The 12,362-nt window shown below is 50.0% G+C and overlaps 1 protein-coding gene across 4 annotated transcripts in view; it reads left to right on the top strand.

Annotated features, from left to right (window-relative positions):
* Nucleotides 1-11,121, top strand: part of LOC115182606 (nocturnin) — a 28,977-nt gene extending 17,856 nt beyond the window's left edge. For 2 of the 4 annotated variants that reach the window (XM_029744144.1, XM_029744147.1), the window contains exons 2-4: nt 9,440-9,748; nt 9,907-10,238; nt 10,485-11,121. In XM_029744144.1, coding sequence (XP_029600004.1) covers nt 9,440-9,748; nt 9,907-10,238; nt 10,485-11,009 — 1,166 coding nt within the window. In that variant the 3' untranslated portion in view covers nt 11,010-11,121. Of the gene's footprint in view, nt 1-5,296; nt 5,497-8,552; nt 8,649-9,439; nt 9,749-9,906; nt 10,239-10,484 lie in introns of those variants that run through there. The other 2 variants (XM_029744146.1, XM_029744145.1) reach the window with 2 other exon arrangements.
* Nucleotides 11,122-12,362: the final 1,241 nt, after the last annotated feature.

The raw sequence follows: 12,362 nt of genomic DNA, 5'->3' as shown, positions 1-12,362 counted from the left end.
TGATGACCAGTGAGATATACCTGCTGGAGCGCGTGCTACGGGTGGGTTTTGTTATGATGACCAGTGAGATATACCTGCTGGAGCGCGTGCTACTGGTGGGTGTTATGATGACCAGTGAGATATACCTGCTGGAGTGCGTGCTACGGGTGGGTGGTGTTATGGTGACCAGTGAGATATACCTGCTGGAGCGCGTGCTACGGGTGGGTGGGTGTTATGGTGACCAGTGAGATATACCTGCTGGAGCGCGTGCTACGGGTGGGTGGTGTTATGGTGACCAGTGAGATATACCTGCTGGAGCGCGTGCTACGGGTGGGTGTTATGGTGACCAGTGAGATTTACCTGCTGGAGCGCGTGCTACGGGTGGGTGTTATGATGACCAGTGAGATATACCTGCTGGAGCGCGTGCTACGGGTGGGTGGTGTTATGGTGACCAGTGAGATATACCTGCTGGAGCGCGTGCTACGGGTGGGTGTTATGGTGACCAGTGAGATATACCTGCTGGAGCGCGTGCTACGGGTGGGTGGTGTTATGGTGACCAGTGAGATATACCTGCTGGAGCGCGTGCTACGGGTGGGTGTTGTTATGGTGACCAGTGAGATATACCTGCTGGAGCGCGTGCTAATGGTGGGTGTTATGATGACCAGTGAGATATACCTGCTGGAGCGCGTGCTACGGGTGGGTGTTGTTATGGTGACCAGTGAGATATACCTGCTGGAGCGCGTGCTACGGGTGGGTGGTGTTATGATGACCAGTGAGATATACCTGCTGGAGTGCGTGCTACGGGTGGGTGTTGTTATGGTGACCAGTGAGATATACCTGCTGGAGCGCGTGCTACGGGTGATGTTATGGTGACCAGTGAGATATACCTGCTGGAGCGCGTGCTACGGGTGGGTGGTGTTATGGTGACCAGTGAGATATACCTGCTGGAGCGCGTGCTACGGGTGGGTGGTGTTATGGTGACCAGTGAGATATACCTGCTGGAGCGCGTGCTACGGGTGGGTGTTATGATGACCAGTGAGATATACCTGCTGGAGCGCGTGCTACGGGTGGGTGATGTTATGGTGACCAGCGAGATATACCTGCTGGAGCGCGTGCTACGGGTGGGTGTTGTTATGGTGACCAGTGAGATATACCTGCTGGAGCGCGTGCTACGGGTGGGTGTTATGATGACCAGTGAGATATACCTGCTGGAGCGCGTGCTACGGGTGGGTGTTATGGTGACCAGTGAGATATACCTGCTGGAGCGCGTGCTACGGGTGGGTGTTATGATGACCAGTGAGATATACCTGCTGGAGCGCGTGCTACGGGTGGGTGTTGTTATGGTGACCAGTGAGATATACCTGCTGGAGCGCGTGCTACGGGTGGGTGTTATGATGACCAGTGAGATATACCTGCTGGAGCGCGTGCTACGGGTGGGTGTTGTTATGGTGACCAGTGAGCTATACCTGCTGGAGCGCGTGTAAAGGGTGGGTGTTATGATGACCAGTGAGATATACCTGCTGGAGCGCGTGCTACGGGTGGGTGTTATGGTGACCAGTGAGATATACCTGCTGGAGCGCGTGCTACGGGTGATGTTATGGTGACCAGTGAGATATACCTGCTGGAGCGCGTGTAAAGGGTGGGTGTTATGATGACCAGTGAGATATACCTGCTGGAGCGCGTGCTACGGGTGGGTGTTATGGTGACCAGTGAGATATACCTGCTGGAGCGCGTGCTACGGGTGGGTGTTGTTATGGTGACCAGTGAGATATACCTGCTGGAGCGCGTGCTACGGGTGGGTGTTGTTATGGTGACCAGTGTGATATACCTGCTGGAGCGCGTGCTACGGGTGGGTGTTGTTATGGTGACCAGTGTGATATACCTGCTGGAGCTCGTGCTACGGGTGGGTGTTGTTATGGTGACCAGTGAGATATACCTGCTGGAGCTCGTGCTACGGGTGGGTGTTGTTATGATGACCAGTGAGATATACCTGCTGGAGCTCGTGCTACGGGTGGGTGTTGTTATGGTGACCAGTGAGATATACCTGCTGGAGCGCATGCTACGGGTGGGTGGTGTTATGGTGACCAGTGAGATATACCTGCTGGAGCGCGTGCTACGGGTGGGTGTTGTTATGGTGACCAGTTAGATATACCTGCTGGAGCGCATGCTACGGGTGGGTGGTGTTATGGTGACCAGTGAGATATACCTGCTGGAGCGCGTGCTACGGGTGGGTGTTGTTATGGTGACCAGTTAGATATACCTGCTGGAGCGCGTGCTACGGGTGGGTGTTGTTATGGTGACCAGTTAGATATACCTGCTGGAGCGCATGCTACGGGTGGGTGTTGTTATGATGACCAGTGAGATATACCTGCTGGAGCTCGTGCTACGGGTGGGTGTTATGATGACCAGTGAGAGATACCTGCTGGAGCGCGTGCTACGGGTGGGTGTTGTTATGATGACCAGTGAGATATACCTGCTGGAGCGCGTGCTACGGGTGGGTGTTGTTATGGTGACCAGTTAGATATACCTGCTGGAGCGCATGCTACGGGTGGGTGGTGTTATGGTGACCAGTGAGATATACCTGCTGGAGCGCGTGCTACTAGTGGGTGTTATGATGACCAGTGAGATATACCTGCTGGAGCGCGTGCTACGGGTGGGTGTTATGATGACCAGTGAGATATACCTGCTGGAGCGCGTGCTACGGGTGGGTGGTGTTATGATGACCAGTGAGATATACCTGCTGGAGCGCGTGCTACGGGTGGGTGGTGTTATGATGACCAGTGAGATATACCTGCTGGAGCGCGTGCTACGGGTGGGTGTTGTTATGGTGACCAGTGAGATATACCTGCTGGAGCGCGTGCTACGGGTGATGTTATGGTGACCAGTGAGATATACCTGCTGGAGCGCGTGCTACGGCTGGGTGTTATGGTGACCAGTGAGATATACCTGCTGGAGCGCGTGCTACGGGTGATGTTATGGTGACCAGTGAGATATACCTGCTGGAGCGCGTGTAAAGGGTGGGTGTTATGATGACCAGTGAGATATACCTGCTGGAGCGCGTGCTACGGTGGGTGTTATGATGACCAGTGAGATATACCTGCTGGAGCGCGTGCTACGGGTGATGTTATGGTGACCAGTGAGATATACCTGCTGGAGCGCGTGCTACGGGTGGGTGTTGTTATGATGACCATTGAGATATACCTGCTGGAGCGCGTGCTACGGGTGGTGTTATGGTGACCAGTGAGATATACCTGCAGGAGCGCGTGTAAAGGGTGGGTGTTATGATGACCAGTGAGATATACCTGCTGGAGCGCGTGCTACGGGTGGGTGGTGTTATGATGACCAGTGAGATATACCTGCTGGAGCGCGTGCTACGGGTGGGTGTTATGATGACCAGTGAGATATACCTGCTGGAGCGCGTGCTACGGGTGGGTGTTATGATGACCAGTGAGATATACCTGCTGGAGCGCGTGCTACGGTGGGTGTTGTTATCGTGGAAATAACACTGATCACATTCTGTCAGAATTTTACAATGTTAGTTTCATCAGCTGTTGTACAATATGATACAAAACAGAATTTTGACTGCACTGGGCCTTTTTAAAAGCACTTTGGATGAAGAATCTCCATTGAGCTTTTTAGTCTTCAAGGCCCAATGATATGGCCTTAATACGGGTCTGGGAAACCAGCCCTCTGCATTTGTGCAGACCTGTCTGTATATATTAGTCTTCAAGGCCCAATGATATGGCCTTAATACGGGTCTGGGAAACCAGCCCTCTGCATTTGTGCAGACCTGTCTGTATATATTAGTCTTCAAGGCCCAATGATATGGCCTTAATACGGGTCTGGGAAACCAGCCCTCTGCATTTGTGCAGACCTGTCTGTATATATTTCATTCTTCTTCCTCAATTCCTAGGAAATATTACGAGTCAGTGGAGAGCAGATCAAAACATGACTTGTTTTTAGTAACATTGATTCATTGTCACATGTAGGCATCCATATCAGAATCTCCTTGATACCATCTGGCTTGGTGAAATGGTGCTGCCGGCAATAGACAGAAGAATTTACACCGTATGTACGGATACAGTAAACACAGAGGAGAGGACAGTTACACAGGAGAGGACAGTTACACAGGATAGGGCAGTTACACAGGAGAGGACAGCTACACAGGAGAGGACAGTTACACAGGAGAGGACAGTTACACAGGAGAGGACAGCTACACAGGAGAGGACAGCTACACAGGAGAGGACAGCTACACAGGAGAGGACAGCTACACAGGAGAGGACAGCTACACAGGAGAGGACAGCTACACAGGAGAGGACAGCTACACAGGAGGACAGCTACACATGAGGACAGCTACACATGAGGACAGCTACACATGAGGACAGGACAGCTACACATGAGGACAGGACAGCTACACATGAGAGTACAGGACAGCTACACATGAGAGGACAGGACAGCTACACATGAGAGGACAGGACAGCTACACATGAGAGGACAGGACAGCTACACATGAGAGGACAGGACAGCTACACATGAGAGGACAGGACAGCTACACATGAGAGGACAGGACAGCTACACATGAGGACAGGACAGCTACACATGAGGACAGGACAGCTACACATGAGGACAGGACAGCTACACATGAGGACAGGACAGCTACACATGAGGACAGGACAGCTACACATGAGGACAGGACAGCTACACATGAGGACAGGACAGCTACACAGGAGAGGACAGCTACACAGGAGAGGACAGCTACACAGGAGAGGACAGGATAGGACAGTTACACAGGAGAGGACAGGATAGGACAGTTACCCACGATAGGACAGGAGAGGACAGTTAGACAGGATAGGAGAGGAGAGGACAGTTACCCAGTATTAAGTGGAATAATTTAAATAAGGAAATGCATGAATGTGTTTTTCCTACATCATCTCTGGTCAGGAGCAGATACAACAGGTCTGTGGGCATCTGGTGACACCGTTCTATCTATGGACGTATTGAGGAACTGTGTGTGACACTGAAGTGGCTGTTTGCTAATGACTGCCATTGATTCCGTTAACTCTAGTCATGAACCAAACCACAACCCTTGCGTGTGTGTGTGTGGTGAAATAACCCTCCCTATGTGTACGTCTGTTTATACAAGAACACACCCTGTGTGTGTGAATCAGCGGTTGAGATTGTGCAGCATTATATCCTGTCCCCAAGCACATGATCTGTAGTGACGCCTCATACGGACTGCTGTCGTCACTCCCTCCTCATCTCTCCCTCCCTCCCTCTCTCCCTCCCTCTCTCTCTCTCTCTCTCTCCCTCCCTCCCTCCCTCCCTCCCTCTGGGTTATAAGGTGTAGTGAACATTGAGCTCACTCAGAAACACAGCGAGTACGTCTCTCACACACTTGACGAGAGACAACACATCAAGTGTTTATCAGAAGTTCAGCCACATTTACTGACCGTTCTTTCTCAAGCCTGTCAGTCAGACATACAAGGAAACAAGAGACTATAATGATGGAAACTATGGGTGAGCATGACTGTGGTATCTCTATTAAACTCTTACGTTAGCAGGTTGATATTGGTCGTTGTAATGGGAAAGGCTCTCGCACGTCTGAGGTGACTTGTTGCAGATGCCTGGGAATGATCTGGCAGTAAATTGAAAGGAAAAACCAGTACACTGCGCTTGCAAGTATCACTGGTGTTTATTGAACTTATGGAGCTACTGGTTGTTGTAAGGTAATGGATGAATTCTCCTTCATATTGTTGTGTGTATCCTAGTGTTTGGGTAGAATGGGTAGTGGGATGTTGTGGTCTCATCCTTGTTTGGTTGAGGGGGGAGACGTTGGGGGAGGGGTGCCGGTGTTCTGTTTCACCCAATAAGGTCAGACTTTGCTAGGGCCCCTAGTGGGACAACACAACGTCCTTTATGTTGGTTAGGAAGCACACAGTTGTCTGTCTTGGTCACTGTTAAGGTGAAACAAGGGACTAGTATGCTAGTGACATCTCTGTATGTAAGCTCTGTTGTCTTTCTATAATGAGTCTTCAGAGCTGCAATTCATTCATTTCTAGATGGAGGGAATTCATTCAGAACGAGGTGCAGTAGTGATTCAGATGTGTTTAGATAAGGAGTCAGAGATAAGGAGTCCTGTTGGAAAATATCCATATGATGCATGTGGTTCATTTGTCAGCGACCGACACACACACTGAAAATGTAGACGACGTGTAGTATTTGTTTAAGAGCTAAAGCCAACCTTTATCCCATCACTGTGTCTGACCTGGTTACCATAGCTCTGGTTTACACCATGCACCTGGTCATCACACCCTGGGAAACAGCCATGTCCTGGTTACCATAGCTCTGGTTTAGACCATGCACCTGGTCATCACACCCTGGGAAACAGCCATGTTCTGGTTACCATAGCTCTGGTTTACACCATGCACCTGGTCATCACACCCTGGGAAACAGCCATGTCCTGGTTACCATAGCTCTGGTTTACACCATGCACCTGGTCATCACACCCTGGGAAACAGCCATGTCCTGGTCTCAGTGGTGGGTCCTCTGGACATGTGGTGGGTCCTCTGGACATATGGGCCAGTATGAGATCGTCAGGGCATATGGGCCAGCATGAGATCGTCAGGGCATATGGGCCAGCATGAGATCGTCAGGGCATATGGGCCAGCATGAGATCGTCGGGGCATATGGGCCAGCATGAGATCGTCAGGGCATATGGGCCAGCATGAGATCGTCAGGGCATATGGGCCAGCATGAGATCGTCAGGGCATATGGGCCAGCATGAGATCGTCAGGGCATATGGGCCAGCATGAGATCGTCGGGGCATATGGGCCAGCATGAGATCGTCGGGGCATATGGGCCAGCATGAGATCGTCGGGGCATATGGGCCAGCATGAGATCGTCGGGGCATATGGGCCAGCATGAGATCGTCGGGGCATATGGGCCAGCATGAGATCGTCGGGGCATATGGGCCAGTATGAGATCGTCAGGGCATATGGGCCAGCATGAGATCGTCGGGGCATATGGGCCAGCATGAGATCGTCAGGGCATATGGGCCAGCATGAGATCGTCGGGGCATATGGGCCAGCATGAGATCGTCGGGGCATATGGGCCAGCATGAGATCGTCGGGGCATATGGGCCAGTATGAGATTGTCAGGGCATATGGGCCAGTATGACATCGTCAGAAATCAGGAGTTTGCAATAGAACAAACAGCAGGTAATAAAACTGCTGGCCACTGACTGTTTCTGGATGGCCATTGGTCTTGTCACAGAGATGGAGTTTGTGGTAATGTCAACAAAAGGTCTTCTTGTTTGTTGCTTAGTAACCTACCTAATAGTTTTATGTTTTGATTTACTCATACATTATTATTTTTTATTTAACTTTATTTAACTAGGCAAGTCAGTTAAGAACAAACTCTTATTTTACAATGACAGCCTACCCCGGCCAAACCCTCCCCTAAGCCGGACAACGCTGGGCCAATTGTGCGCCGCCCTATGGGACTCCCGAACACGAGTGGTTGTGATACAGCCTGGGATCAAACCAGGGTCTGTAGTGACGCCTCTAGCACTGAGATGAGGAGCCTAAACACCGGTTAGGATCAGCTAACCCTTCCCCTTTTATATGGGCTGATTCACCATTCATAGATACTCAGTAGTTTCCATTAACCACAGATCCAGGATCAGATCACCCTTCCCCTGACATAACCCTTTACCTTCATGAGGTTAATAACCATACTGACCCTAGATCAGTATTGAGGCAGAGAGATACTGTCAGGGGACTAGATGAGGCTAATCCAGTTCAACTGAAGGCCATCAGAGGTTAAACTAGAATTTAGAAAGAATGAAGACTAGACAGAGCTGACAGCTGGGAGAGGTAGTCCAACTACACGCTGCCATTAGACCGAGAGCTGGGAGATGTAGTTCTACTAGAAACTGAGCCTTACTAGTTCATGTGAGAGCTGGGAGATGTAGTCCTACTGGGAGATGTAGTCCTACTAGAAACTGAGCCTGACTGGTTCATGTGAGAGCTGGGAGATGTAGTCCTACTAGAAACTGAGCCTGACTGGTTCATGTGAGAGCTGGGAGATGTAGTCCTACTAGAAACTGAGCCTGACTGGTTCATGTGAGAGCTGGGAGATGTAGTCCTACTAGAAACTGAGCCTGACTGCTTCATGTGAGAGCTGGGAGATGTAGTCCTACTAGAAACTGAGCCTGACTGCTTCATGTGAGAGCTGGGAGATGTAGTCCTACTAGAAACTGAGCCTGACTGCTTCATGTGTCCAGAGAGGGCAAAGAGAGGAACACAGCCAGCTGACACTGACATGTTTATCTCACAGCACACTGCTGTCCACGCGCACACACACACAGTCACTACAAACTGGGCTGTAGGGTCACTGGTGCATGTGACTAGTTGAGAGAGAGGAACTGACACACTGAAAGCAGAGAAATAAATACTACACACACACATTATTTATATATATATATATATATATATATATATATATATATATTGACCGACTGAAAGTGGAGAGAGAGAGACGGAGCCAAAAGAACACACACACACTTTGGAGGAAGGAAACATACACTGACTGGCTGAAACCAGAGATGACACACACACACACTCCCTCCCTCAAAGCACACAGAGCTACTGTTGTTGTCCAAGGACAAGGTAAGGCTCATCAGCCAGCTAACAAGCAGTCTTTCTGTATCCGCACATGAACTGAACCACACACACACAATTTGCCTTGCAAAAACACACACCGTCCGATAGTCCACCCATAGATGTCCTATTCAGATAGTTCTATGAAAAACACATTTTCTAGGGCAAAAAAACAACCCATTTGAGGTAGAAAACAAAAAGGCCTAGGTTGTCAATATGTTGTTCCAAGTCAAGTGACTAGTCAATAGGTGACCTTTACCTTCACCTGGCAACAACCCCAATCTCACCTTTGAACTTACTCCTGATTGACCAAGGGGATTAGGTTAGTGTGTTTTGGTTGGTCGGATCCTCCCTGAATTGAGAGAGAAGATAAATGTCACCCTTAAGCACAGATCTAGGATCAGCTTCCCCAAATCCTTAACCATAAAGGGCTGGAGGGAAAACTGACCTAAGATCAGTGTGCAGGGAAAAGTGTCAGCTGGTGTTGCTACAGTAGTAGACATGGATCAGTACAACACTGGGCCCTGTTACAGTGTGAGGAACCAGGCACGTGGGGAGTGAGGCCCAGGGTTAGCAGGACTTCTCCCTAGAGACTGACACCTATTTCTGGGATGGAATCAACCTTGGGGTACCCTTGTTGGCCCTTTGTGTGGTTATGTTGTGGGGATCACTGAGAGTTGTGGTTAAAATAGTTTGGAACTTGGTATTGGACTAAAGTGTCCTGTAAAATATCATATGATCATGTTATTGTTGTAACACCAATGTTTATCTCCCTACACCCCCCCTCTCTCTCTCTCCAGTCTGTCCAATGGGCAGTGGTGCCAGTAGACTCTACAGCTCCCTGGCCCAGACCCTAGTCAACAACAGCACCACTACCACCCCGCTGGCCCATCACCAGGACCCCCAGCAGCCCTCCCAGGGGTGTCACTCTCCCCCGGAGCACCCCCTGGAGCTGCTGAGGGAGTGTGAGGAGGCTCTACAGGACAGGCCTCCTCGCCTCCTCAGAGCCTTCATCTGCCCCGGGGAGGGAGAGGTGGACAGGGAGGAAGTGGACAACAGTGCCACCCAGAGGACCATCAGGGTTATGCAGTGGAACATTCTGGCTCAAGGTAAATGTTCTTTGTATTGAAGCCTTTCTTTAGCAAAAATAATCATGAACGTTTCATCTAATTCAGGGTTATTAAGTGGTATATTATGGCTCATTTTAATTGGCATCAAGGACAGTGAGATGGATGAATAGACTGACAGATGAATTCTCTCCCTCCAGCTCTAGGTGAAGGGATGGACAGTTTCGTCAACTGTCCCCTGGAAGCACTGAACTGGGCGGAGCGTAAATACCTCATCCTAGAAGAGATCCTCACCTACCGACCTCACATCCTGTGTCTACAGGAAGTCGACCACTACTACGACACCTTCCAGCCAATCCTGGCCAGCCTGGGTTACCGCGGCAACTTCTGCCCCAAGCCCTGGTCTCCGTGTTTGGATGTGGAGGGCAACAACGGTCCGGATGGGTGTGCTCTGTTCTATGATGAAGCCCGGTTTGACTTGGTGGATAGTGTGAATGTCCGGCTGTGTGCCGTTTTAATACCCACCAACCAGGTTTGTAAAACTATGCTAGTTTAACTGTCCTTTCTTCTTTGAAGTAATCACTGGTCTGACCGTAATATGATGGAAACGCTGATTTCCAAGCACAGAGATTACCTCAAGGAATGAAGGATTCCAACAGGATCCTATTTTATAACAGGCAAGAGAGGTCAACCCTCCTCCTGGACAGCTACTTTTTGTGTAGATTGTTAGAAATACTGACTAGACCGTAACTGTTTTATGCAATCGTCTTCCCTACAGGTGGCGGTCGTCACGACGCTGCGTTGCAGGGTGACAGGCCGGCGGCTGTGTGTTGCCGTGACGCACCTCAAAGCCCGGAGCGGCTGGGAACGTCTCCGTAGCGCCCAGGGTTCCGACCTTCTCCGGAACCTCACCACCCTCACCCAATCACCAGGGGGTCCTTCGGGTCCCATAGGCATCGCCCCAGACACCCCTGTCCTTGTCTGCGGGGACTTCAACGCTGTGCCTTCCGAGGACGTCTACCAACGTTTCGCCTCGTCACCGTTGATCCTTGACTCGGCCTATAAGCGGTTAAGCCGGGACGGGCTTTCGGAACCGGCCTACACCACGTGGAAGATCCGACCGACTGGAGAATGTTGTACCACATTGGATTATATCTGGTACTCTAGAGAAGCTTTCCGTGTGGACGCCGTGTTGGATATGCCTACAGAGGAACAGATTGGCCCTAACAGGCTTCCGTCGTACAACTACCCCTCCGATCACCTCTCGCTGGTGTGTGACTTCAGCTTTAAAAAGGAGGAGTGAAGAGGATCATATGGACACTTGATTGACAATTCAAAGGATGGAGTGGCAGAACGAGGGATGGAAGGATGGAGTGGCAGAAGGAGGGATGGAGGGAACAGAACGAGGGATGGAACAGAAGCGCCACTATCCCTCCGAGTCCGAACCCATCTCTGGGGTATGATGACTGGAGAACAGGAGGGAAAGAGGGAGGAGACTACCCTCTGGTGTGAGCTTACTTTTCAGAAGTCATGTTTTCATTGACTAAAACACTCTGAATGAAGGAGAGACCAAGAGGAATGGACAGACTGCTGAAACTAGGCTCTATGGTGCCTGTCTACGGTAGAGGTGCTGTTGTTGTACCTCTTGACACTGATGACTGCACCCTACCTGCTGTTTGTACTAGTCAACTCAATGGTACTACTTGTCCTGGGCTGCTTCAATTCAGCAGGGTAATACTACAGAGCAGGATCAAGGAGTTAGCCGGCTAACTAGCCTAAATATTCTGAAGTATACAGTGCATTCGGGAAGTATTCAGACACCTTTACTTTTTCCACATTTTGTTACATTACAGCCTTATTCAAAAATTGAGGAAAAACATTGATTAATTTAATCTTCACACAATACCCCACAATAGACAAAGCAAAAACAGGTTTTTAGAAATACCTTATTGATAGCAATACTTTGCTATGGGCCTTGAAATTGAGCTCAGGTGCATCTGGTTTCCACTGAGATGTTTCTACAACTTTATTGGAGTCCACCTGTGGTAAATTACATTGATTGGACATGATTTGGAAAGGCACACACCTGTCTATATAAAGGTCCCACAGTTGACGACAATGGAATTGTCCGTAGAGCTCCGAGACAGGATTGTGTCGTGGTTCAGATCTGGGGAAGGGTATCTAAACATTTCTGCAGCATTGAAGATCCCCAAGAACACAGTGGCCTCCATCATTCTTAAATGGAAGAAGTTTGGAACCACCAAGACTCTTCCTAGAGGTGGTCGCCCGGCCAAACTGAGCAATCGGGGGAGAAGGCCCTTGGTCAGGGAGGTGACCAAGAACCCGATGGTCAATTTGACAGAGTTCCTCTGTGGCGATTGAAGGACAATCATCTCTGCAACACTCCACCAATCAGGCGTTTATGGTGTTTTACTGAAGCCACTCCTCAGTAAAAGGCACATGACAGCCCGCTTGGAGTTTGCCTAAAGGACTCTGACCATGATAACCAAGATTGAACTCATTGGCATGAATGACACCATCCCTATGGTAAAGCATGGTGGTGGCAGCATCATGCTGTGGGGATGTTTTTCAGCAGCAGGGAGTGGGAGACTAGTCAGGATGGAGTCAAAGATTAACAGAACAAAGTACAGACTGA

Source organism: Salmo trutta, unplaced genomic scaffold (genome assembly GCF_901001165.1).
Source record: "Salmo trutta unplaced genomic scaffold, fSalTru1.1, whole genome shotgun sequence".
In the NCBI taxonomy this organism is placed as follows: Eukaryota; Metazoa; Chordata; class Actinopteri; order Salmoniformes; family Salmonidae; genus Salmo; species Salmo trutta.
This window is presented reverse-complemented; position numbering and strand designations above follow the sequence as displayed.